The 27,794-nt window shown below is 39.9% G+C and overlaps 1 protein-coding gene across 1 annotated transcript; it reads left to right on the forward strand.

Annotated features, from left to right (window-relative positions):
- On the forward strand, window positions 1-27,079 carry ubl3a (ubiquitin-like 3a). The gene is made up of 5 exons (XM_018755407.2): window positions 1-633; window positions 21,905-22,013; window positions 23,062-23,148; window positions 25,055-25,132; window positions 25,500-27,079. Exons 1-5 carry the CDS (start codon window positions 607-609, stop codon window positions 25,550-25,552), a joined length of 354 nt encoding a protein of 117 aa, XP_018610923.1. The 5' UTR covers window positions 1-606; the 3' UTR covers window positions 25,553-27,079.
- Window positions 27,080-27,794: the final 715 nt, after the last annotated feature.

Consider the following 27,794-nt stretch of genomic DNA (forward strand, 5'->3'; position numbering starts at 1 on the left):
TTTTTTTTTTTCCACGAGCGCTGCCGCCATGTTTAGTTGAGGCAGAATGACAGCGAGACAGCGGAGGAGAAACACGGACTAATTCCGAATAAATGACAAAGGAACCCTGCTTATAAAGGGCATGGCACGTAGCTATCGAGATTTACAAAACAACTGGGCGATGCGTGTTTTTTTTGTGTCCCTCCCAAAGTAAACTGGAAGGATTTAAAGCCAAGTGCGATTTCCTGGATGTGCTGTGTGTGTGTATATTTCGTTTTCCTATGGCGTAGGCACTTTTTTTAAGGCAGTATTTTTGTTTTTTTGGGACAGAAGGGAGATCTTTTAATAAAAGAAGAGCATTATTTTGTACATTTTTTTTATAAAGCGGTTTTCTTAATAAAAAAGCGCCAAATGTGTAATACATGAACACACTCCGAGTAAACGTTTAGCTACCTCTTCGTATTTCGTCCTCAAGAGTGAAGGAGTAGCCAGACCGGCAGCAACTTGTTTTTATGACCAACTGATAATTCAAGTACTTGATCAAGGGTTTTTCAGACCTTTAACCAAGGAAACACTGCGGTTTTTTTTCTGGAAGGTCACGCTGAAAAGGGATAAGTCGACGCAAAAATGACGAACAGTATTCCAAGCGACATGGTGAGAATCGATGAATTTCTTCTGTAAAAATCATTGTAGTCACTCTTAATCGCCGGTCCTGTTCTGCTTATTGTTTATAGGTTCCACTGCCAGCATCTGGAAGTATTTTCTTTCCAGGAAGTGGTAATTTTAGAGACACAGTAACTGTGACAGTTGGGCAGGAAAAGGAGTACAGCGACACGATTGAAGCGGTGTTTACTAGGTTTGTTTTACACGGAATAGTATAAGGTGTTACTTTGTTACAGGTATCATTCAAGTAATTCTAAGATCAACACTTGGAGCCGTACAAATTTGCAAACGCACAACACATTGGAAACGGCGTCTCAGTGAGCTTAATAGGAAGATCATGGCATGGGCTTTAGGCTAGCGCCTTGCTGTTTGGTGTTGGGTATGATGACCTGCCCTGTCTTACAGCTTCTCTGGGTTGAGATCATCATGGCAGAAACAGTGAAGCAGTCCTCTTTCCGACATGCCCATGAACGTTGATTTCCTACCAGCTCTTCTGAGTAATACACTGATTGTCTTTTTATACAAGTTAACTAAAATGTTGTATCTATCAGAGTTTACGTCTTTGCTCGGTTTCCAGGTTAAGTGCCACTTAAAGTGGCTTTGGTGTATTTATTATAGGGTTGCGAAAGGTATGCCATTTAAGTTAATTGCCTGCTGTAAATGGGGGTATTTAAAGTTTCTTCCCCCTCCGGGTAACCTCCCCTTTGAAAGAAGCCCTTTGTGTTGTCCGAAGTTCAGAGCGCACCCATAGACAAAGATGCTGTTGTATATGTATCGCTGTGTATTTTGTCTCCTCTTTAAGTCACTACACAGATAATCACTTGAAGATGTGATCTTTCAGTGCTTCTCCAAGACTAATCCGGTCAGGTCACACATACAAGGCAGTGTTGAAAACCAGTGATGGCACCCACTTTGGTCTAGATCCACATATCTTGAGTGACCAGCTGAGTACTGGAAGAACAAAAAGGCCTTTTTATCAGTATCGAAATGTCCCTGAAGGGCACAGTGCATTCATCTGAAGCAGAGATCCTCCTTAATGTAAGATAACGTTAAGTGATTGAATGTCAGTAGACCTATAAGGTAATGGCAGAGCAGGTAGATGGTGGGAATTTCATTTGCTTTTAACTCACCGATCTGTGGAGTTGAGGGAATGTTACAGGGAATTTTGGGACTTCCTTAGTGGGTGAGAACCTGTAACGAATCACCTTGGGCTGAAAGTCGTAAACTTTATTGGTTGAGTGTCCCTGAGAGTTAAGGATGAAAGCGCTTCTGTGGGAGCTGGTGTAACCCCAGGGGGATATTACCTTGGAACTAAACAGCGCAAAGCTCCTATTTGTTGGGTGAACGTCTACTGGGGAATAACTAACAGGCGTTTTCAATTCAGACTTAATTCCTTTACAAGAAATATCAAATGTGTCACTATCTTTTAGACTGAAAGAAAAGAGCCTGAAACTCAGTTAGTTTTTGCAGTGACTTAGGCTTAGCGGTGTACAGAAGGACCGTATTAGGGGACTGAGTAAAATCTCTACTTTGCCAGGAGGTGTGACAAGCCCCATGTCAATCCAGTTGTTCAGATGGCTGGGGGACAATGCTAGGTGTCATGCTGAAAGACTGTTGGTGATTTCAGCTTCTACATAGTAAGACTGTGGCCTGCTGGTGTTCCCTTGATGTCCCTTAGCATTGATCTGCTTTTGCCAAGATGTGTATTTGGCTGTGTATGTGGAGAAAGTTTAAAATGTAGGCCGTGCCATTTGCTGTGGATAAATGCATCTATTAAGCAGCTATTTTGTGTAATTCTATGTAATATTGTTAAGACCTTAGTTTGAGTTGGCTGGGTGGATAGATATCCCGGTGTTCTGTTTAGGGCCACATTGCAATACCACTGAGCCACTGTGGGCAGGGTTAGATATTCGGTAAGCTGTCACCTTGAGAGAGTATTACGTTAAGCCCGGTGAGATGAGAGTGCTAAGAGAAAATAGATATGCTCTTGAGTTATTGCAAAAATAGCTAACATAGTAGAAACTGCTTCAGTATTTCTATTTTTAAAATATGTTTATCTGTCTGTCTAATCTATTTCTGTAATTTTTGTAAATTTAAGCAAAATAGCACAACAAATGACTGCAAGAACTAAAATGCCTCTTGAGTCACGTTCACTCAGCGACAGCTAAGACCGGAGAGCTTCCAGTTTGAGACTGGATCTTGAAAAAGCACTTTTTAAAATAGCCTTGATGTAGAATAAATCCAGTTATTTAACTTGCAAAGATAAATAATTGTTGTCGGGGTTTCTGTCTTCTCATTTTGTGTCCATAACCAGCCACCTCTGTGCTTCTCGCTTTCCCTCAATCAATTCTCTGTTGTCCAGGTGGAATGAGGAGTGAGGAGTGTTTTGCTAAGTGTGGACTCAGCATCAGGACTGGGAAGATTCAGGGGAGAGAACATTGCCTAATATGAGAAAGGAGGAATGTACCAAAAAAACTAATTATGCAATTGCTTGGCTGGTTATGCTAGGTTTAACATTACAGGAAATTGAGGAAAGAAGGGCTCAAATAGTGAAAGTTCAGGTTTTCTTGGTCAGGTGATGAGTGAATTAAATTATTAAAGGGAGGGTTTTTGGAATGATGAAACTTTTAGGATGTTTGCATTATTTTGTACGAGTCTCAAAAACAGAACTGTAATACCCTACAAAGCAAAACTCTGTGTGAAAACAGGACACGCTGGATGGGCGTCTCCAAGAAAACGGGTATCAAGAATTAAAAATTTGCAGTAAAGAATGTTTTTCTTCCTTGTCCTTCAGAGTCTTGTCATCTCATTCCTTTGTGAGATGGTTTCTCATTTGGGATACTCATAGCTCATCAATGTTCACAGCAAACCAGCTCAGCTGGTTTTGATGCTTGTGTTAGACATAAGACATTCCAAACATGTCAGGTTATTCACTGGTTTAGTTAGCGCAACATAATGGGAGTGGATTGCTGGGCCAGGAGGGCAGACAGCATTGGACCAGAGCTGTATCCTATGGAGTTATTTGGGCTGCAAATGCCTCTTCAGTAGTGTGGCGCACAGTGCTCTGGGTTTGGGTGGGGTGAAGGACACACTGGCAGTGTTCATTACGAATGTTTATTGGAACACCGGCAAACAGGGAAATAATGCTCTTGGTTCGAGGACCCCTTTTCCTCAAGGACCTTTACCTCAATCCAGCCTTCCCAGCCTGCTTAGCACCCCCAGGCTTTCTCCCTTTCTTACTGGCAAACACAGTCACCCCATTATATTCGCTCTAAGTCCCCCCCCAGTGGTTGAACACTTTATTCACATCTTACTCACAATACAACTATTTACAATAAACACATTTCCTGCTCAAACTCTCAGTAAAATGGGTCATTACAGTAGTTTGCATGACTCACCAATTTGTATTCTTCACCAAGGGAAGAAAAACAGGAGTAATTTTTTGTTGGAGATCAATGCAATCATGTGTCACATGGTGTAGGTGTTCCGTGCTATATAGTATTTGGTGGTTTAGAAAAACGTCTGACATCTGTATACAAACAAGCTTTATTAATTGCTTTGGGAATTTGAATACATGAGCAGCATGCTGTGGTATTGGTAATGGAATATTCTTTGTTGTCTGCATTTTGTTGTAGAGGTTTTTAAATTGCTCATTCAGAGACCAGCAGACAGAACACAACTACAAATACTGGAGATATTGTTTTCAGTTATTACATTTTGATTTCTGAAGTGTTTTGCTTTTTGGTTTTATAATTTGAGTTCACACGAGACCGTGTTTTCTAGCAACAACATTGTACAGTTTGATGGCAAAGAGAGACTCGGAGACCAGCTAAACCTGTTTTGTGAGTATTGCGTAAATTTGCCCATTCATCTAATCACGTTGCTGAACCTGTGTGGCTGTTTAAGGGGTATGATTGGGTAATAGGTGTAGGACTCCACTTTGGGAGAAAACAGAGAGCGCTACATCAGTATTTTAATGGAATAAATCCCATACCAACAATTCTTTAACACAGAAAAATAGCATTGTATTTTGTTTTTCTTTTTACTGAAATGTAGAAACTTGAAGTATTAAAAGTACAACCTTTTCAGGGTCCTGTCCTTTGTCTTCCAAAAGATGACCAGTAGCAGGGTACTGTGGCCTGAGCCATGGTAATACTGTGAGCGTCTCACTCTTCTGTCTGCTAGTCTGCCAGCCACCACCCAAAGCAAGTGGGCAGACGGAAGAGAACGAGGGGAAGTGGAGCAGACTAGCTCAATAAAGGAACCTTTCAGGCTGGACTGGGAACAATTTACACAAGTATCTACAGTGCTTGTGTTCTCTGTTGGCCATGCACACAACCCACTGATGGTCCTTCCTTGTGAAACAGAAGAAAATTGATGCTGCTGAAATACACACACAAACTGCATTTGTACATTTTGTATTTTAATGTATTTTTTAAATATCCCTGTGTACTGGCAACATAGACAAACAGTACAGTAAGAAATTTCTATACAGCCACTTAAAGGCAAAAGATTTACTACTGTCTAAAAAGTACACAATCCAAAAAATTAGTCCAGACATCCCAGAATTTGTTTGCACTATCATGAAGATGTTAATTTTATAAAGAAGAAAAAGTTAAACACTTTTGACATCCTTGTATGGTGTTTATAGAGGGAAATTTAGGTGTAAGCCATAGCAACAAAATGTATTTTTTTGCCAAGTACCTAATAGTAATCAGCATATGTTCCATATCTTGGTTAAAAGTGCTGTGGTGTAATAATAAGAAAATAGAGGGTAATAGGATAGAATCGTGTTCAGTCAACCATTCAAAAAACTAAGAAGCTTGTATCCTGGTGCAATTTCAGAATTAATATCAAAGTACCATGAGTGGCTATACATATTTATACTAAAATAGTATGATGGCTTGAAGAGAGATGGACAAATGTTGCTTTATACTGAGAAAGTTCGAAGTAGTTAAATTAGTTGTTGCTCTAATAAACTTGTACTCACTCCTTGTTTTGAGGATAAATGTGTCAAGAGTACCTGGACTGCTTATCCTCACTTAAGATATAGCTAAGATGCCCCTATAAGTGTCTTGTAAAGATATACTGGATAAAGGTAGACTGTAAATAAAGTAGGAATACAAATAAAAGTAATGGTGTTACTACTGTATGTTTAGAAGTAAATTCAGTTTGATTTACATTTGGAATGCACTGTTGAGAATTCTTTCATTTCATGAATATTGAAGTATATTTAAATCCTTAAATTGTTTTGACATTCAGAGGGATAAGTTTAAATGGAAACTCACATAATTTAAAAAAAGTGATGTAACACCACTAATAGTCTGTCATTATCAGAAATCATGTAAACAGGAACACCTCACCCAGTAAAACGGAAGGCAGATGAAGATGTAAAATCCAAACAACGACGGCTAAACTATAGACAAAAACTCAAAAAACTGACAGCAACACTTACCTGTCTTGCTCCCCCAGGAGCCTGTCAATCACCAAATTATTTATGGGTGCTTTGCAGACCTCACACCAGGCTTCTACCCCTGTCATCCCCAGCTGTACTGTCACTCCAAAATCCACCATACATAACACCAGGAGAGGAACCCTCCTAAACAGTTAAAAACATAGAGAAGTCAGAAAAATAAAGTGGAAATTCAGCTTTTTGAAGTCATACAAGTGATTCTTCCCTTTGTGTAATTTTGTACTCCATATGGAAGCTAATGTCAAATTCATGTTGTCTTCTTAGGACATTAGCTGCCAAATTGTGGTAGAATTGCAATAATTTCTTTGTACTTTCAGACATCTCTGAGTGTGTGAATATTACATGAGTGAACTTATGGCAATGTTTTAGCCTTGCAGTTTGCAAGTTGTTTTGTTTTTTGTTTCATACCCCAAGAAATGCACATGCAATGTGTAAGAATTCTTATATGAGTTCTTAAGAGTTTTTATGCTCCAAATTATATGTTGTTTGAAATGGCCTGGGTTGTTGAGCTGGTTGTTCATTCTTTTGTTCTGTACCTTTGTTTTTTTCCAGCCTAATCTTTACAAGAACTATTTGTATATTTACATTATAAACCAGGTTTCTTAAGCAGTGTGATACTTGCTGGTTGAAAGTCAGTTTTTGATTGATAGAAGTTGATTAAAATTATGGTAAACATCCATCAAACCATGGTGTTTAACTTTTTAAATTCCACATCTTCATCAAGTCAGTACTCAGACTTGGATAACTTATGTGAAAATGCATGTTTTGTTTAGGCAATTTCTCAGAATGAAAGCAAACTAAGTTTGTATTATTCTGCCATTATTGTATCATTGAGGTAAAATTCAGTCAAAATTCTCAAGATAATGAACTGTACATGCCATCCTGGATTAAGGGTGTGTTCTGAAATCTCAGCAGTGTGGCAGTGCATCTTCTGTTCCTTAGCAACCCGCCAGAGGAACATTCCGCAACAAACCTTGCCATGTTCTGCAGCTGCAGCAGTGACGTCATGTTAGATTGACCTCATCACCCCTGTATTCATGTACTTACCCATGACAGTGACATCGCCCTCTGGAGAGAGGGAGAACATCACATCTTTAAAATAGAGGGTTCTTTGTTTACATGGATTCATAGGTGTTAACATACTGATGTCCCTTTGTTGCCTGAAAGCAGTAGCTATTGTTTGCGGAATTTTCCTGCTTGTCAGCAATTTGTTGGACAATGGTTATTTTAGATGCTCTTTAGATGGCCCTTGGCTGTTTCTAGCAAGCTTAATTTTTTTGTTGCATATGGTTTCTGACATAAGCTTATATTTGTCATCTGCAGAAATGTTCTTGTTTACAGGACACAACATATGTTACACTCAAATGGCTGCTGCATATTGCAGACCTGCTGTAGTTGAAAACCTAATAGATTATTACGTGTCTTTCAGCTTATGTCTTTTTCCAAAGTGACTTGCAACTTGGCTGTATTCCAAGCTATTTACTGTTTTTTACCCATTTAGTACTCATTGTAGTGGTGCAGTAGTGCAGTGAGTGTGCCTTATAATACCTAAGTTCCACATTCAGCTGTCTGCTCAGATCTGGCTTAAGATTTGCAGAGATTGCAGGCTATCCCTATGTTTGTAATCAAAAGTCATGCACAGAGAAATACAGTGGTAAACCACTTTCATACCCTTCCTTGCCTTGACATCATGCAAGTGGTCAGTTTGAGTTGAATTACACTCGGCAGCACTTATCCTACCATACAACAGTGTAATATATACTGGAGAAATTTAGGTTAAGTGCCTTGCTCAAGGATACTACGATAGGAGCAGGGATTCGGAGCAGGGATTCGAACCAGGACTATTTGATTGCAAGATGACATGTCAAATCACTACATGACTTGCTGCCCCTATGGATGACACATTAAACTGCTGAACATTGCGCACGTCAGCATATTCCGTTACATCTCTTGATTATTGCTGCACTTGTGTGTTTGCCATCCTTTATGCATGGAGTCAGAGCTATGTTGAGTCACTGAAAAGTGCTGGCTCTCTTGTCTTGTTGACTGGGCAATAGCACCGTGTCAGTGATGAGTGTGATGAAACACCGTCTGGAGAGAGGCAATTATCATCCCATTATGCCTGCAACCTGTATCTTGGCTTAGACACAATCATGGGTTGCTGTTGTCAAGAGGGGACTGGGATGTTTTATTTACTTAAACACAAGGCTTGTGTACCTCCTGCAAAAGGCTTCATCGTCCATACAATGGCTCTTGTTGGGGTGATTAAGTTTGCTGACGTGTTCCTATTAGGAAGGCAGATTGGGTCACCCTTGTAAACTATAACTTTGATAGGCCTTGTCTTCCAGCATGATGGTTTGTTTGGCTCGATTAACAAAATGTAATGTCAAGGATACAGCGAGTCATCAATGGCTGATAATAATGCTGATGGAATATGTGTTATTAATGTTAATAGATAATGCCTATTATTTTTGTCCACCCACATCTCTATTTTAAGACCTCTAGTGCTGCTTCTAATTGGATTTAAGGAGGAGGACTAGAGTGAACATAACCCTGGAATGTGATAGGAGCAGTACAAGAATTTAGTACATCAAAAAATTTAGTGGAGGATCTCAGGATGCAGTTCTTCACAGAAGTTATTTTGTCCTTGTAAAAAGCATGTTCTAACCACAGTTTTTTTTTTTTTGCAATGATACTGATGAGCCCTTTCTTTTGGATTTTGCTTAAATTCTGGTTATTTATAAGATGCAGGTAAGGATGAGGGGGAACATGATGTTAGGAGATCAGTGTGATGGAGGGAAGAGAGCATCAGTTAAAAAATGACTCCAGCATGTCTGAATTGTGGAGTAATTATGTGCTTTTTTTATGAACCACCATTTGTCAGCCTGGCACAGTTTCATGGGGCTTAAGTGTTATTTCAGTAATTTTAATGATCTGTGTACAAATTAGTGAATATTGTTAATAAACAGACCTAAGTTTATAATTTTGAAACTTTTTATGAAGCAGACATGAGCTTATTTGAGGTTGCTATTCCTCTGTTTTCAGATCCTTTCTCCCTCCCTCCGCACATGACCATATTAATTTTTTTCTGAAATTCAGGCTGACACACAGCAAATAAATGCATTGCTGGCAGCTCTGAATTAGTGGAGCTTTTGTGCATGTAGGAAGTGAAATTTTTATTTGTCTAAGATCCATCACTCCCCGTGATATTGTGCTACCCTTGAGGATTTCAGGTTCAGGGTAACGAGGCTTGACATTCAGAAGGTTAGTGGGGTCAGGGGATAATGTGAAGTATGATGTAACAGGCCACTCTTCTAGCTGCTTTTGCTGTGGCACCATACACCCCCAAGGGCTTTCTGTATTTAGCCCACCCCACCCCTTCATCCACCTTTACAACTGCTTTATGGACAATTCATTGAGTGAAAAATGAAAATGTCCTTTTTTTTGACCTCAGAGGAAGGTTGCTAAATCTTGTTGTGCGTTTAGGGATGTGAATTATTGATCTTGGGATTCAGAATGAGATGCAGTTGTTATTTGAGAAAGTAAGCATTTGTTTTAATATTTGTGTTCATGTTATGTGTGTTTTACTGTTGATCCTGAAAGAGCTCCTAGCCAATGATCAGACACAACAAGTGTTCTGAACTTGTAGGCCACGCAGTGGTCAGGGCCCTGGCTCTCAGTTTTTCATTCAAAACTTTTCATCTTAATCTGAGGTGTATGCCTCCCTATTGCAGTTTTTTTTTTTTTTTTTTTAAACTGTTGTCCTGCAGACTTAGTCATTCTACACTTTTTGCCCTGGGAGGTGTCCATCCCAAATTAGCAGACTCTTCTGTAATGCTTTCTTTTCCACATTTAGTCACTTAGAAGAGCAGAATATATGCTTGAAATGTCAGCTGTTTTCAAATTAAGCAGTAAATAAAGAAGTTGTAGGTTTACCTCTCATCTCTCTTGAAATTCCTTTTAACAGAATGTTTTTCAGTAATGAACCTCCACCTAACGACAGAAATATTTTAGGAAGGCGAATATGAAAAAGGCTGTGGGCACCCTAGAAGTGAAGAAGCTGCAAATAGAACAGATAAGTTTAGGTTTAAGATTTGGGAAGAACCCGCTGCTGTGCTTAACCTGAATTCCTTTGCTTCAACATCTAGCTGCGTAAATGGGTGGAACTAATATTCATATTGATTTGGCGACAGGTAAACAACAACAGCAGTTGTCATCTGAAACGAGTGAAATGCCCCACCCTTTGCCTCTAATACTCTGAAGCTGTGTCGGTCCTGTTAAGTGCAACCAAAAAATCAACACGCCAGTGTCATGGCTGTCACTGCCCATCGCTGCCTTTGTGTAATTATAGTGCTGGACAGAAATAGAAGTCTTCTGTTTTCACACACTGGATGACTGTAGGCAGAGCAGCACCACGGTGTGTTTTCACTGGCCAAAATGTCTACAAACACCTGGTGAATAGGTCAGACCAAACTGCATTTTTCAGTGTCTGGACCTGCAGAGCTCACTTTGTGTTGATGACACCCTTGAATTGCACAGCTACTGGACAGACAGGGTGGGTTATGAAATGTGCTCTTTATGTGGCCAGAGTGTAGGATCCTGTCTGTGTGATGTCTGGTTGTTTCAAATCCATTTTTGGTCCTTACATGTGATGGCTGATGAATGCAAGCTATTGTTTCTTTGATTAAGTAGTGTAGGACTTTCTAACCGTACTGCAGTTTTTCTGAAAGTAGAAAAGAGGCGTGGCAGAAGACTCTTGAGAAATGGAGCTGATTTGTAATGTGCCATTGGAGGCATGCTCCTTGTCTAAGAGTAATAAATGGAAATGTGGAGCTTGAAGCAACGTGAGTCATACTAGAAATTATTTTGGATATTTTAATATGAACAATGTTTTTCATGCTCAGGACAAACATTTAAAGTATTTTAAAAAGTTTGAGTAAGATAACTGTTTGAGTCTTTCCAGTATGTTGATTGACACTTGCATCATATGTATGCTTTGGTGCCATGGTTAGGAGGGTGTAAAAACAAAAAGAAATTAAAGCCAAATACAGTAACAGCAAAATCGTCTGTGTCGTATTGAGCGCGGAGGAGACTGAGGTGTGTGTGTGTGTGTGTGTGTGTGTGTGTGTGTGTGTGTGTGTGGACCCAATAGTCGAGGAGGCAATGCAAGTATTGGGAGCCATAAATGTCAGGAGCGGGAACAAGGGATTGAGGAGAATGAGGAACTTGGAAGGGAAGGGCAGGTAGATTGTCGTGGGTTCACTCGAGAGCGTGTGTGTGTGGGTATAAGAAATTTTAATGTTCGCTTTTCTAGAGCACTGGAGAGACGGGTTTCTCAAATGAGATTCCGCACCCAGGGTGTGCAGGTGTGGCTTCTTTATACCCCGCTGTCTTGACTGGCAGGTGCGGACGTTTGGGGCGAGGTCGTAGGTATGACAGTCCGACTGAAAAGAAGGAAGTCTTTGTCCTACCTTGGGCTCACGCGCCCATGAGCTGGCGAACCGCTCTAGACGTGTAATGTTTTGATACGTGTTGCAAAGTAGCGCCCGTTTGTTATTACGAATCATTGTATGTGGTTCGTAACTACGGGTTTTACGTAAGTTGGATGTTTGTAACCCGGCGACTGCCTGTACATTGTTGCTGTAGTGTGGTTCTGGGGCTATGTTTCAGGAAAAAACAAAGAGGAGGCTGTTTGAAGTTCATTATTCCCAGAATATATTTTGTTCATTTAAGTGTGAATACATGTTATTTTATAGGACGTTACAAAGGAATTCAGTATGTAGTGCAGATTACTGTGGATGCCTTTTACATTATGAATATGTTTGTTTGAACTTTTAAATATGGTGTAGAGAGACACAAAAAATAACACACCTGCGCGACTGACAGTATATCAGGTTTGGGTGTTAAAAGGACCACACAGTGTGATGATAACAGGGAGCAACCCTCTACTCATCCCCCATAGACCACTGCTCCTCCAGGCCACAAAGGCCCCATGGTGATCTTCTGTCCAGCTGGCATATGATAAACAAGCCTTTGGCCCTATCTAACCACATCCTCTGTGGTGTTGCCATTCAGCTCTATCTATCTCTGTGTCTTTGAGCTTGTTTGATTGCCTGCATATAACTCTATGTGAACCATACTGTAGGTAAATCCACCATAATCCTTGTGTGCATCTTGGATGGATATCATTTTGTTTAGTACAGAATCCAAACATCCCAATCTATCATTATTTAGACTACATTGCTTTTTCCTGATACTGCAGAGTGCACTGGTTTCCATCATAGCTTTACACACGCACACGCACACGCACACACACACACACACACGCATGCCTTACCCCTGGCTGCAGATGCCAGCTGGTGTGTGACCTTTGCTGTCAGACAGACTGTGATGAGCTCAGGTAGGAGGCTTTGACCAAAAGCATTTTGGATTCTGAAGTGTTTAAACATACATCTAGGACCAGAGTCTGCCTGCTCATACTCCTTGCCCTCAGTTTTACCTGAGAGTTTTTGACCCTCTTTGTCTGCCCATGAGCAGCCTGGGTGGGCTGATGTTCACAGGCCAGCAGGAGCCGGATCAATACGAGGGAGCATGTGAAAGCAATTTCAGTGGCTGTGCGAAAAAATTTCCCAGCATCCTGTTAAATCTTGTAGATCTAAGAGTCACCCACAGAGTGGAATGATGTAATTTCCTCGGAACCCCCCCCCCCCACCCTAAGGCTTTTATCTGGCGGCCTCTATTGTTTTAGTGACTTCCTCTTACCTTGCTCCTGCGCCACAAACACGCCTCACTAAAAGAGTCCATGAGGCAGCCGCTATCATCGGAATCAGAAAGTTTTCTGGGCAGCTCATGAACTGGAACAGCTGAATAATTTTGATCCTGGCTTGTGGTAATAGTAGCATTGCCCCTGTGTTATTTGTAATGGCTGTAGTGCTGTTTGTATAGAAGATGTGTAGTGATTTATATACTCTTCTAATATGTGTTTTTTTAACCACAGCTTGTAGCATAGCGGGTAGAGCTTTTGCCATACAATCAGACACCTTTAGGGGAGGCGCTTAACCCTGAATCCCTGCTCCAGGAAAAATCACTATGGCTTTATGCATGGGTAAATAATTATATCTGTATCTTAGTGTACATGCCTTACATTGTCACTTTGGATAAAGGCATTAACTGAATCTGTACATTTAAATTTACGTACATCCTTATGTACATAAATATTTGCATAATCTGTAACTTACCTGCTGTCAAATCTGATTTGTCAATGAAAACTGAAACAACTACATTGCTGGTAATTTCAGCCAATTAATAGCACCCTCTTTCTGGATGCTCTGTGCCGAATGATTTCCTTGGCAACCTCCCTTGAAGTTTCACAGTGCGTTTATACTAACAGCCCAGAGAACATTTTGCTTTGAGCAAAGTGTTTGTACCTTCTGAACTCAATCGCTGTGGCCTTAGCTAAACTATTGTGCCCCAAAGCTCTCAGCTCATATGCTCACTGGGTGCTGAATGGTTGTGATAAGTTAAGAAATTATGCATCTCTAGACTGGAGTTGTTGGATACTTAAATTGACTGACTTGAACTTCAAACATTCAAGAAGTTAATGAACCTGTAATTTTTGACACTAACACAGAAGCTCCTACTTTATACAAGACTTTCAAAGTTTATTGTGCCCATCAAGTATGTTTTTCCCTTTGGGAGGGAATTTTGAATAACATATTGATTGTGATAATTCATCATTTTCTGTAATTTATATTTACTCATTTAGCTGATGCTTTTCTCCAAAGCAACTTACAGTGTAAAGGTTACAATTATGTACCCATTTATACAGCTGGGTAATTTTACTGGAGCAATTTTAGGTTAAGTACCTTGCTCAGGGGTACTACAGCCGGAAGCAAACCTGCGACCTTTAGGTCCAAAGGCAGCAACTCTAACCACTACGCTGCCAACTGTCTCTGTAAGCTGAAACAAGGGTGAGTTATGCACTCTTTCTGAGCAGAATTACACCATGTTTGAAAAACACATTCTTTACTCTGACGAGCATTTTCTTGTTTATGTTCGAACTCCAAAGTCTACTCTGAATTAAGTCCTTGTCTGATTCAGTGGTGTGTTACAGGAAGCACAAGAACTTTGATTTGGGTTGCAGTGAATATGGTCAGATGCTGGAGACTGAGAAAAATGATGATTAATGAGATTGAAGGGTGTTAGTCATGGTTGCACATTGGCTATTGTATTATGTTTTATATTTATTATTTATTCTTACTAGCCATTGATAAGTATCCATGATGGGATGAATACATTTTTGCTCCCACAAAGACAATCTTGGAGATGGTCTTGGAAATGGAATTTCCTTGAGAAATTATAATATTTAAGTGATCTTAATGGATGTCTTCTTGCCTTTGAGCAAATGTCTGTTTTGGAGGGCCCACATTCTGCCTAGTTGCTATAGGGATGACACAGCTCTTATGGGAGGCAGTGAGAGATGTGATTCTGCATTATGTCAAACACAAGTGAGCGAGTGGGCAAAATTATAGGGTGCAGCCTAATTGCTGCCTGTTGTTTCTGACTGTTAACACTTTTAATTACCCTCCTATTGTGTGTGTCTGTGTGTTTATGTAGTGGTCAAGAACTTGGAACATGTTTCCCCAGTAAATGACCCAGAAAAATGGCAGTTCATGTAGCGTAAAGATGTTGTGTTAAATAATCTATCATGAGAATAGTCTGTTTAAAGAAGTATTTATGAGTGCATAGTTGGAACATGAAGCTCAGTAACTCCTGATCATCAGTGGAATAGTGAGTGGTAATTGGTATAAACTGGCATGCCCTCACAGGGTGGTGTGGTGGCACAGTGGGTTTGTCTGGGTCTTGCTCTCTGGTTGGTCTGGGGTTCAACTCTTGCTTGGGGTGCCTTGCGATGGACTGGTGTCCTGTCTTGGGTGTGTCCCCTCCAGCCTGGCACCCTGTATTGCCGGGTTAGGCTCTGGTTCACCGTGGCCCTGCTCGGGGCATGTGGTTTCAGTGTGTGTGCGGCATGTCCTTCATTTGACCTGATGAGGTTTGGGTTCAGAAGCTGGGTGTATAGGAGTTTGTGTCTTGAGTTTGCATGTTCTTCCTGTGTTTGCTTGGGTTCTTTCTGTGTACTCTGGTTTCTGCCCACAATCCAGAGATATTTTTCAGATGGATTGGTGACATCAGATTGCCTTTAGTATGTGTGAGTCTGCCCTGAGTTGGAATGACATCTCATCCAGAGTGTACCCTGTCTCATGTCTTATATTTCCGGGATAGGTTCTGAACATCTGCGACAAAATGACGGGCTGTGGGAGGCAGGGTGGCAGGCTCTTTTCTTTGCTGCTTAAATTACTTTAATAATGATGACAGTGCTTTTGAAGAGCCCTGCAGTGATGCTGCGAATTACTTATGCTACTCATGTTCATTCTGTCCATCTGTCCATCTTGGCATTTGGGTAGTCACTGCTTAGAAGTCAGGCATCACTGTGCACTGCTGGGCACATACCAGTGCCTTCCCCTTCTCAGTCTGGTTTGCTATCTCTTCTGCAACATATCAGTCAATCAAAATTAAAATATCTCAAAATAAAATTATCACTGAAATATACCATGTCTGTAAGTTCACTCATTTTCATTGTTTAAGGTCATCTTGTGTTGACACAGGTAGAATGGAACTTGTGGTCCAGTTGAGGATCAGCACAGCCTCTTGATTCAAAGCACCATAACAAATACCAAACAGCCTTTCATTCTAGTGTTCTGATTCCGTCTTGATTTGACTTCTACGTGTGCTATCCATAAATGCAAGGATTATACAGTTGATTACAGTTCATACAGTTGATTTTCCCTGCACCGGAGAGAGAAAAAGACACATAGTTGATTTTAAATAAATCCTTGCCCATGGCCTTTGTGTCCGGTGTCTCGCTGTCATCAGTGTGTGGTTGCATAACAGCCAGTTATTACTGTTTTCATCAGGCAACTGTTAGTCCTGGTAGTGTTTGATTGCTTTAGGACTGCTGGGAGGCAGAGAACTTGACCAATTTGCAACGCCCCCAGTGAAAAATGCTAGTCTACCCTTTATTTAGTCATGATGAAGGCTGTGTGCACAGTGAACAGTTCACCATTTGTGCAGAGTTTGGGCCACAGAGGCAGGTTGATAATCCCTGAGGTTATGGACAAGTACACATCAAGCAAGGCCCCATAATTACTTGTTAAATGGAGTTGCCACCTTTTGGGTTTAAAGGATTCTGTTGTGACCCTGATGAGCACCAATCCCCACCCCTGCCTTACTCATCCCCATGGAGCCATCATCTTAGTAAGTCAAGGAGCTGTAATTAGACCTCTGTAATTTGGCCTCCTAATTACTGTTGAGGTTCTCATACAGATGCCTGTGGCCTTCAGCAGGATGATGGTAATTATTTATGGTGAAAATTACTTTGTATGCACTTAATGTTTTTATCATTCCCTCCAGCTGACTCACTTGACTTGCCTTATCTTGGTTATTTGGATCTGTCTTTGGTTGTTCCCTTTGCTTACAGATGTTCCTTTCTAACTGTCTGTGTCCCCTTTTCAGATGGCTGTCCTGAACATATGTCATGCCCCTAGGTTCTAATTTGCTGCATAGGTCTCTTCACACACATTTGCACACTGTGCTTGCTCATATAGTAAAGATAATATTGTTTCTGTATACCCACACATTCCCTGCACCCTGTGTGTATTACTGTGATTTTGGTTGCTGGCTTGTTTTCACAGCGAGAGATAATTGGATTTTTCTTCTTCCCTTAGATGCTTCTAGTGGGGGGAAGCATAGAGGTTGGAGATGCCATAGGATAGCACATGCTGGACAGTATCTGGGAGAGAAAGTCACTGGAATAATGGGGGCTTTCTTTTAGGGATCTTGAGGAAGCCACATTTTACTTTTATTTAGGTTTTTCATTAATGTGTAATCTGTAATCTTTGGAGGAGATTTACAAAAGCAGTACAGATTGACATGCAGTGAGGGTGATAGCAGTGAATAGTGTTTTCAGATTCCTTGAAATGCACTAAGTGCTCATGAAATGCGTTGTGTTACACTGAGGAAGTTCTGACTTTTGACACTTCATGAAATAATAATAAGGAACTTTTAATGGTGCCTGAAGCTGTCATTCTTAACATTGCTTTTTCAGTATTTTCCAATTTCCATATACAGTATTTTCAGTAAAAATAACATTAGGGAACCTTTTAAAGCACTCAGCAAATCAATTTTGTTAACTGCTTGTTCTTTGTTTTCGGCAGTCCAAAACCTGCCCCAGAAGCACTGGATGCTGGACTAGGAACTAAAGAACTATATACATTATATTTATTATTTTAGGCTCCTGAAGAGATCTCCAAAGCCACCTACTTGAATAACGTAAGGATTAAACATTGATACATCCATTCCTCGCATCAGCTGGGTTAATTTATTCCATGAAATTCAACTGTGAGGGAGTCATGTTACTATTATTTATTACGGAAAAATAATTAGTTCCCAGACTACAACATGTCACCAATATTTAATCAAACTACTACAATAAAGTATATTATATGGATGGCGATAACACCAAGATATTGTCTGGTGTCTGTAAAAAAAAAAAAAAAACAAAAAAGTTATTTTCTGTATATTTCTTTTATTGCTGTAGTTTCATTCATTCATTCTTTATGAAAAACTGCTTGTCCAGGTCAGGGTTGTGGTGGTCCGGCATATATCCAAGATGCACAGGGTAAAGACAAGTTTTTGTTCATAATTAAATGAATATAAATGTGTTTTTATCCATGTTTTTCTTGTGTTAAATGACTTCTCTAAACCAATAGCTGGGGACTGGAGATAAGTTGTCGAGAATCACCTATATGGCGTTTACTGCTCATGCATGATTGTACTCTGTGTTGCACTTTAATTAAGAATGCACAGAGGACATTAATGGGAGCAGAAAAACTTCACAATGGGTAAAATAATGTTGTGCTGAATACTAAGCTCATTGTATGTAGAAAGGTATTTCACAAGCCATAGCAGTAGATTTTTGTTGTACATGATCCTGCTCTATGAGGGGTTGAGTGTGCTGTATTTATATTAGGATGTAAATATTTTTTCCTCTTTTTCTTCCCCTCCTCCCTCCATTGCTGTTGTGATTGAATTTGTTCAGTACCATAATCTGATCTGATAAACCGCTTGGGGAAGGAGTAGATCACTGCTCTAGTCAGCTGTTACATCATCTGCCTGAAGAGCAGACGACACGGCCATGTGCTCCCCCTTGGGAAAGCTGGGAGATCCCGAGGACATGTCTGAACACACCAATCACGCAGAAATAGAACAGCCCCATCTCCCACTCTCACACGTACAGTTAATGCCTACTCACTCTTACACGAACTTGCACATATAAAAACAGCCAGAAATTCTACAGTCGTCTAGCTTACATGTTTTTTTTTTTTTTTTCCCTCCCAGTCTGGCAATGCACAGGTGCCTGACAGATGCAGCGAGACTGGCCTTAAATGTCATTATGGAATACTTTAATATTATTTATTTTTCAGTTGATTATTTATGTTTCTTCAAGGTCTATGCTTAACAGTAATTTAAAATAAGTGTTATCCAGTATTACTTAGAAGGGTATGAAAAAGCATTTTACAGGATATTGTATTATTTTGCAGACTGCTGGCACAGGTTAAATAGTGGTAGTCAGTTTTTTAATTCTCTCTGCAAAATATTTTGTAAAGGACTTTCTTTATACCTTCTTGTGTGAAATAAAATTTGATTTGTACTAACCTTCTGTCATACCTTCACTCTGACCTCCAAGTGTATGTTCTTTTAAAGCTTTGCTGTCCACTCAGAGCTTGACAGAGGTGGTGCACAGTGCACAATGTAATATATTAATCTCTTTAAGCGAAACTGGTATTTGCATGTGTCAAGTGCTCTGAAGATGAAAAAAAGTCAAGCGGGTGGAGGTATTATATTTCTGCTGCCAACAGTAGTAAGTCTTTTGTACATATCACTGCAAGGTTATAATGCCCTTGCTGAGCACTGACAACTTTCACTACTAGCCTAGAATGACAAAGCTGCATTTAATGGAGTGAAAGATGAGTATCAAACTATTACATAATGAGGCCTGTTGAGAGTAATATAGTTTCAACAAAGATTTTGAGAACAAACTGAAGGATAATTTAGAATGACTAGCAGACTATATCATTGTTCTCTAAGTTCTATTCCATTTTTAAGTCAATTTTTAAGTCTCAGCACATCGAAGCCACAACCTCGACCTGCAGATACATCCTGCATAACATCCGCAGGATTCATCCTTACCTCACAGCAGACTCTGCCAAACTACTTGTCCAGGCCGTGGTGACATCCCGTCTGGACTACTGCAGCTCTCCCCTGTCTGGCCTCCTGCTACTGCCATCAAACCTCTACAGCTGATACAGAATGCTGCTACCCGAGTTGTTTGACTTGCTGAAGTGTTCGCATGTATCTCCTCTACTCGTTTCTCTGCACTGGCTTCTTATAGCTGCCCAGATCAAATTTAAGACCCTGGTTATTGCCTACAAATGCATCAGTAGAACTGCTCCCGGCGATCTACAAGACTTGATCATTTGCTACACACCAACCATACTGCTACACTTTTCCACATCTGCCCGCTTGGTGGTCCGATGCACGGAAGGTAAAGCATGGAGGTTCTCGGTTCTGGCTCTGTTGTAGTGGAACGACCTCCCCCGCTCACTCAGAACTGCTGAATCTCTGTCCACATTTAAAAAGGGTCTTAAAACTCATCTCTTCCGGACTCACTTCTCCCATGATCTCTTAAGTTCATGTATGGTATAAATGTTCATGATCATGCTCGGACCAGTCCTTTACAGAGCCGCTCCTGCAAAGTAACGTAAATGTTTATATGTATCTCAAAGAAAAAAAACACTCTAGGAAGGTGATTAGAAATCGGCAATATTCTGGTAAAGTTATTCTGGTTAAGTTTTTTGTGTGATGAACGTCGGTGCATATGGTGAAGGAAACTAACTGTACTTAAGAGTCACAGATCTGCAGCCATGACTCTTTCTCCTATGTAGTGCACAAATTTGTATTTTTTGTGAGATGTACGTCGCTTTGGAGAAAAGCATCTGCTAAATGAATAAATGTAAATGTAAGTCATGTCTTATATTACAAGGTGTTTTTTTTGCTGATCAGAACACTCATCTTGAAATAACTATCCAGGTCTTAACTGTTGCTGTTGTTTCGTGTGTCAGCACAGGAACCTTTAATTTGGATTGGCGTTATTTGCATTTTATCAGATCATGGAATCCAAAGGAATTTAGTTGAAATTCTTAACACTTGTCAGCACAATCAATACTCTACTGTCAAGCGAAAACGAAACAAGTTCTCTCAGTAGATTTCCTCCCACAGTTCAAAGACATGGAGAGAGGAAGGCAATGGTAAACAACTTCCATACTCCACAGCAAAAACTAAACGGCTGCCATGAGTCAAAGTCAACCAAACTACACTTAACCCATACGACCCTTACTCTGAGCTGCAGTTACAGCTCTGGGACTGTTACGGCAATTCTAGCACCATTGCTCATCTGAACAAAGTCCATTCTTCTCCGCAATACTGTGCAAGCTCCTTGATGTTTAATATGGACAGCAGTTTTCCAATCATTCCACGTATTCCTGATGAGGTTAACGTCTGGGTCTTCAGTAGGCATTTCTTATTTTTAAGTATTCCAATGAGGCTTTTCTTGTAGCTGTGTACATTTTCCAAGTCAGCAGTAGGTTTTTCTCCAAGATTTGTCTTATGGTTGAGTTCACTCTTGGTCTCATCAGACTGGAGAATCTTCATTCACTTGATTTAGGGCTCTCGATGATCTGTGAGTTTTCCTAAACAATGCTTATCTTTGTGCCACTCTCTCATAAAGTATACTGACCTGAGCATTTTGTACATTTCTTCCAACCTCTGTTGTAGACTAGTATAAGTCTGTCAGGGTTGCCATATGCCTCTTAGTGGCTTTCCTAACAAATTCCCATCTTGCACAGGTTGTCAGTTTTATAGAATATTCTACACAAATTCCAGTTGTTCCATTTTATCTTTGTTTTTTTTATGATGGAGGTTAAGGTGCTTTAGAAATATTTTTGTATACTTCCTCTGGATAGTATATAGAATTTTAATATAATGGTAGTTGGTAGATAGTGTTTTCTTGGATTTGCTTAGAATGTTTTGTCCACTCGACGAGGATTTTGATTAGAAATCCTTAACAAAGGTTACAGTATATATATCACTCACAGGTGTATTTATTTTCAATAGCATGAACCTTTATTGCCATTTACACATACAGTGCACTGAAAATCTTAGTGTTTTGCTCAGTCTCAGAACACTTAACATCACAAATATAAGCACATGGAATAGGCACATCAACACGGACTACATTCAGAATTCTTTCACTGTAAATAGGTATCTTGTAATAAAGTAGTTACCTCTGAAGAAAGCTTTATTTATTTATTATGGGTGAATTCTGCAACCAGTTGTGGTCTTTATTTGCAATTAATTACAAAAGCTGTGAGGTTTTTTTTGAAGGTATCTGTGTTGATCAGTAGTGAGGATTTTTTATTCCCTGATTAAAAAAATAAATACGGAAAAATCTCAAAGGGGGGTACGTGATTTTATAGACACCGTTGCACTTATCTTGTGAATCTAAAGAGAACATCAGGTGGCCTCTGTCTCCCGGTTGATTTGGAGGAGGGCATGTACAGCCAAGTGAGATCCAAAGGCCCTGACTATCCTACTGTCTTTGGTCTGTTATAGATTAACCTGAGGCTTATCCTAGTGAGCGGCAAGACAAAAGAGTTTCTCTTCTCCCCCAATGACTCAGCTGCAGACATTGCCAAGCATGTGTACGACAACTGGCCGATGGGTGAGTAGTCCTGTTTGAGCTACAGCGTTTGTCCTCTGGGGATGGGGGCTGAAGACACTTAAAAGGGTTAAATGCAGGCATTGCGGGTTTTATTTTCAGAAATAACACTGCTTGTCACTTTCTCTGCTGCTGGCTCTTTCTTTCAGTCTTTCTTTCTTTTTTATTTATCTCTGTCTTGTAAAGTCTTTGTCTCCCTCCCTCTCTGCCCTTGAACCTCTCCTTGGTTTTCTCTGGTCCCCCTGCACCTTTCTCTGTCTCCCTGTAGTTAGCTTCTTGTCTCTTGGTCTCTATCCTTGTCCTTGACCCCATCTCTGAAATTAGTACAGTGCCATTGCAGGCATAACAAAGCAAGTTTAGGCGTGGACAGGAGTGCTAATGAGTTGCACATCTTTGCCCGCTATGACTCGGAAAATTCCAATCTGGTATAGGCAGATGGCATGCAGATGCAGACTCTTGGCACCTTATCCCAACATAAAAATGTTGTGCCTTTCAGCTGTTTTATTCTGAAATATATTAAATAATTTTTAACACTGCAAATTGATAGTATGTATTATATATGCCATTTTCTGTTTTCCTGTTTTATTACGCTTTAATACCAATTAAACTTACCTGTATACGTGTCCAGTTATGCAATATGTAGAATGTGCAGTTATGTACTTTGCGTGGAGCAATGGCTTAATAATGTAGTAGTAATGTGATTGTTGTTGGATGGGTGCCAGGTCAAAGCAGCACACAGGAAAGAGAAGTTCTACCCTGTATGTTCAGTGTACCTTTGGGGAAGTGGAATTTTTGCTATAAACCAAAAGCCTCTTCTGTTTTTCTTTTCCTCTAGCTTATTCCAGTGAGTGGCAGGAACAAAGCAAAAGAGTCTTAGTTAGATATTGCACTTCCGTTTCATTATTAAACCTTTTTCCTGGACAAATTCGAGTTAAAAACATATGTAGAAATTTACACTGAAACTAAAAACAGACCCAGTCAACTTCTTGAATTTCATGTGAAGACTGTGTCACCCTGTTAATGTCTTTCTCTCTCCCTATCCAACACGAAGACTGGGAGGAGGAACAGGTGAGCAGTCCCAACATTCTGAGGCTCATCTATCAAGGCAGGTTTCTGCACGGCAACGTGACGCTAGGAGGTATGCATCATACCAACTCCACCCTTTTTACACTGTGACTGCATGTGTTTTTCTTCTGTGCCGATGTCACCACCTCATTTGACACAAAAGACAAGCATCCAGTTCGAACCTGGGACACTCCATAAACTAAACTGCTTCTTGCCATCATGTGTAGTGTATGTGTCTTTGCATTTGCTTGTTGAATTGAGTGGGGGGTAATGGACTTGTTTAAACATGCTGTAAGATGTAAAACAGTAAGATGGCAGAACTCTGAGTTTCTGCAGAGAAACATTAGTTGGCAGTAAAATGCACCCAAACAAAATAGAACTTAACTGTCACCTTACTATGGGGGGCGCGGTGGCACTGTGGGTTTGGTCTGGGTCTGCTCTCCGGTGGGCCTGGGGTTCAAGTCCTGCTTGGGGTGCTTTGCAATGGACCGGCATCCCCTCCCCCTCCAGCCTTGTGCCCTGTGTTGCCGGGTTAGGCTCCGGCTTGCCGTGACCCCTCACAGGACAAACGGTTTCAGCCTCTGTGTGTGTGTGTGTGTGTGTGTGTGTGTGTGTGTGTGTGGTTTCTACTGACAGTTATAACATGTTGACTTTCAGTCATATCACAGTTCCTGCTGCCAATAGTCCTACCACACTAACTTGTATTTGTGCTGTATTTACCGCTACCCACTATGCAAATACACTGGCTTCCACTTGTTTTGTGGTTGCCTCTATTGGTAGTATTGTCACATGTAGTACTGATAATTATTGCTACTGACAGTAATATTACACTGGCTGCTACTAATACCTTTAACACTTCTACTGATATTAATATAACATCGGCTACAACCCATTTCATAATGAATGTTACCATTGTTACCATTTCTGCAGACCATTAATGTTACTACTAATACCACATCTAATGAATAATCATTACTAAAGTCACTGCTACTGCTAGTCTTCTGGTAACATTATTTTAAGTACTTTTAATAACTGTTTTGTAATGCTGGTAGTAAAAAAGAGGTCATGTAAAACACTGTAGTGGTATGTATATCTGCACTAAACCTCTCACTGTTGGCAAAGGTGTTGGGTTTTTTCCATTGGAGTAGGCCATGCCAGCTCATGGTTTCACTTGCCTTTCCTTCTTGACCAAAAGGAGCAGCATATCAAAAGTAGTCCTCAAATAGGTATAACTGGGACAAGCCTTTTGTCTCATCAGAAGTTTGTCACCCACCTCTACAGATACTGGACTTGGGGTGTTGTTCATTTTGGTGATCACTTATACTCCCTTTTGCTCTTTATCCTGGTTAAAGCTAATGACCTTGCACAGTTTTCCAGTGTTCTGCTGCCGACTAGTGAACCCTTTCGGTGTTGCCTTTTTTCTTGAAGTGCAGCCAGAGGTGCTCTAAAATGGCAACATTTCTCTGCTCCTGCAAGAAGAATAATAACAGGGAGATGCCAGCCTTCAGAGCTCCCAAAAAACCAGAATAAAGGGGTGCTATGGCTAGGGAAAGCTATAACAGCATTCACATGCTTATTATGTATTTTCTGTAAGGTAGAAGCCCCTGTTGACCTGTGTTAAGGAGAAAATGGATGCTTGGAATAGAGGGTAGAATATATGTCCGGTTATAAAGAAGTAAAGTGCCTGTAATGTAGCAGGAATGAAAATGTGAATGCTGAGCAATAGAAACACCGCAGCATTTCTACATATTGTCCTGATAGCTGTTGTCACTAATGCAGGATCAATTACTTAAGTACTGTGAACTACAGTTTAGATTGTTGGAGTGTGAAATAAACTGGGTTGTGCTGTTTATCATGTGGCATGCGATCCTGTGTTTTTCCACCATTCTTAGCAAATCTCAGAAGAAATGTCTTGATCTCCTCTGATTCATTTCTTTTTATATATTGCTTCCTAACACTCATTCATTCTGTGTCCTCAGCACTGAAACTCCCTCTTGGCAAGGCAACTGTGATGCATTTGGTCGCTAGGGAGACATTGCCGGAGCCTAATTCCCAAGGTAACCATTTGCTTTCACGTGTACTTGCATTCAGGGCTATTCTTTAAACAACTGGGCAGATCATATTGCTGTTGCCGACCTACCCCTGGAAAAGTAGGGCTTTGCATAGTTTTATGGTTAATAACCAGTTTTCGCTTTGCAGACTAAACTAAGAGAAGTACAAAACTAATATGTTGAAGCGTCAAAGTCCTTATGGATGAAAGTAATCTTGCACCTTCTACTCTTTCTTGCAGAAAGATGATTAAGAAATATTTTTGATTTTTTTCATTTTCTATGTATGTGAATCTGGAAATAAGGAAATGTAGTGTAACGATGGTTGACACCATCCCTGCTGACCTTCAAGATAACCTTCTCCCTGGCTCCTTAGGTCAGCGAAACCGTGAGAAGACTGGCGAGAGCAACTGCTGTGTGATCCTGTAGAATGGCCAGAAGGCTCCCAAACACCGGCGTGTAATATAGTCTTTGTCTTTCATGCTGCTGAAATACACTGACAAACACACTCAGAACATAGCTTGGAGGACCAATGGGCTCTTTATAAGAAAATAACTAATTAATTAACAATAAATATTACAACGGAAGTGGGAGAAATGTCACTAGATGGAACTTGATCAATCACACTAGTTCTTTTGTGTTGCACTTCAGTCTTGGGTTCTTTCTGCTGCATCTTGAAAGATAGGGCAGCTGTGTCTGAAATGGCTGAAATCTACCCCTTGATTTTTCTCTCCTTAAAGTTTGCAGGTTTCCTGTGGTGGCATCACTTGTATGGGGGAAACCTTTTTGTACCCAGTGCTTAAATCAGTGTTGTGTTTGAAGGGAGAGGTTTCCAAAGAAGTGGCATGTTAGGCTTGGTGAGGTTTCTATAACCACACTGAAGTCCTGGCAGCTAATGCATACAGATGCTCTTATGATTCAAGCCCAGTAAATGCAGCAAAACCACTAAATTTATCTGTTGTAATTTAATCCATTACTTTTCAGCATAATGCCAGACTTAACGTTAAAGTGCCTATATTCTGTTCCATCATAAACATGGAACTGGAGAATACTTTTATGTTTTCCAGAAATGATACCTGCATTCTTTAACGTGCAAGTTCTGGACTAAATTCCTAACAAAAAGTTGCTTTCCCTATTACTGGCTTGGGGGAAAATTCTCCTTCATACAAGACTTGTACTTAAATTACCCACCCTTATTTATATTTGCGACTGTATTTTGACAGTCTAAGACTTCATTGTTTAGGGCAGTATACTGCTGACTTTCAGCTAAAAGAGGATGGGGTGGCATAAGTTTCTTGCTGTCATTAACCTTTTTTAACCTAGTGTATTAATGGTTATTGGTGCTTGCAGTTCAAGCAGAAGGTAAATTTGGAATGAAGTTTTTAAGCATCCAGCAGTTGTATTCTTTGCATACATTAGAATTCATTTGCACAACACTGAAGCATGACCTATTTCATCTAAATCTGTAAAAAAAAATTTTTTTTTAATATTTTTCCAATGGGAATTATATTACAAACTAAGGTTACATATGTGTAGAATATATTTAATATGAATCTTATATAGTACTTAAATAGAGATCTTATTGATATATATTGGTGTTTAGTGTAAGATGGTCTGTATGAATAGCTTGCTAGCAGTTGAAACAGTCTCTTGCTGACAGGATGTCTTGTACTTTTAAGTAAACAAACCCTAATCATGGACTCAGATTATTGTGTGCTTTTCTTTTCTTTTTTTGTTTTTTGATCTCTTCATAATTTAATATTTTTTTTTCTGTGGTTATTATTGCTTTAAGGAAATTCTTTATAACAATACTAGATCACAAAGAGTATTGTTCATAAGTTTCATATATGTATAGCGCAAGGTTTTCAAACCAGTCTGTAAATAGCACTAATTCTTTTTTCAAACTACAAATGGAATAATTCTGTAAACTAAATAAAGAATATTGAAGTGAATGAATGTTGGCTTGGACCATTTCTGGTTATCTGGGTTCTCTCTAGAACTGGGGATTGGGTGTATGAACCTGAGGGTTATGTTTGGATTAGAAAGAGTAAAATGAAATAAACTTTACTGCGTAGTGTGGGTCACAGTGAATCCCCACAATTCTGTGGAAAAGAGGAGATGGAGTAATTCCTGACTTAATCTCTGCCCAGCTGCTAGGCAGGAAACTAATAGGAATCACAGGGTTGAGAGGCTGTATAAGGCTGCCTGCTCAACAAAGCCAGAATTGTTGTGAGCTTCCAGTGCCTATCCAGAGTAAGCAGAAAAAAAGTAAAATTGAATGAATGAGTTTCATATGAATTTGCTGGTTAATCTGTAAAATTGATTTTTTTCCTAATGTTCTATAATTGTTATGAATTTAGGAAGGAAGCATAAAAGTGTTAAAATTAAAGTTATTCACTTATGAGAAATCTTTATCCTCCCTGGTCCTTACTCTTGCCTTTAGTCCATTCTTATGCAGAAGATAATTGGTTCTTGGATGAAAAATGTCACCTAAAATTAATTTAAAAATGAAAATGAGAAATTTCAGTATGAAAATGACAACACCAGCATATAATATTTAACAAGGGAACTCCTCATGAGACAATTCTGGACCCCTTCCTGTTCATACTGTACACCTCTGACTTTAGGTACAACACTGAGTCATGTCATTGGCAAACGTTCTCAGATGACA

This window comes from Scleropages formosus, chromosome 4, assembly GCF_900964775.1.
Source record: "Scleropages formosus chromosome 4, fSclFor1.1, whole genome shotgun sequence".
Classification (NCBI taxonomy): domain Eukaryota; kingdom Metazoa; phylum Chordata; class Actinopteri; order Osteoglossiformes; family Osteoglossidae; genus Scleropages; species Scleropages formosus.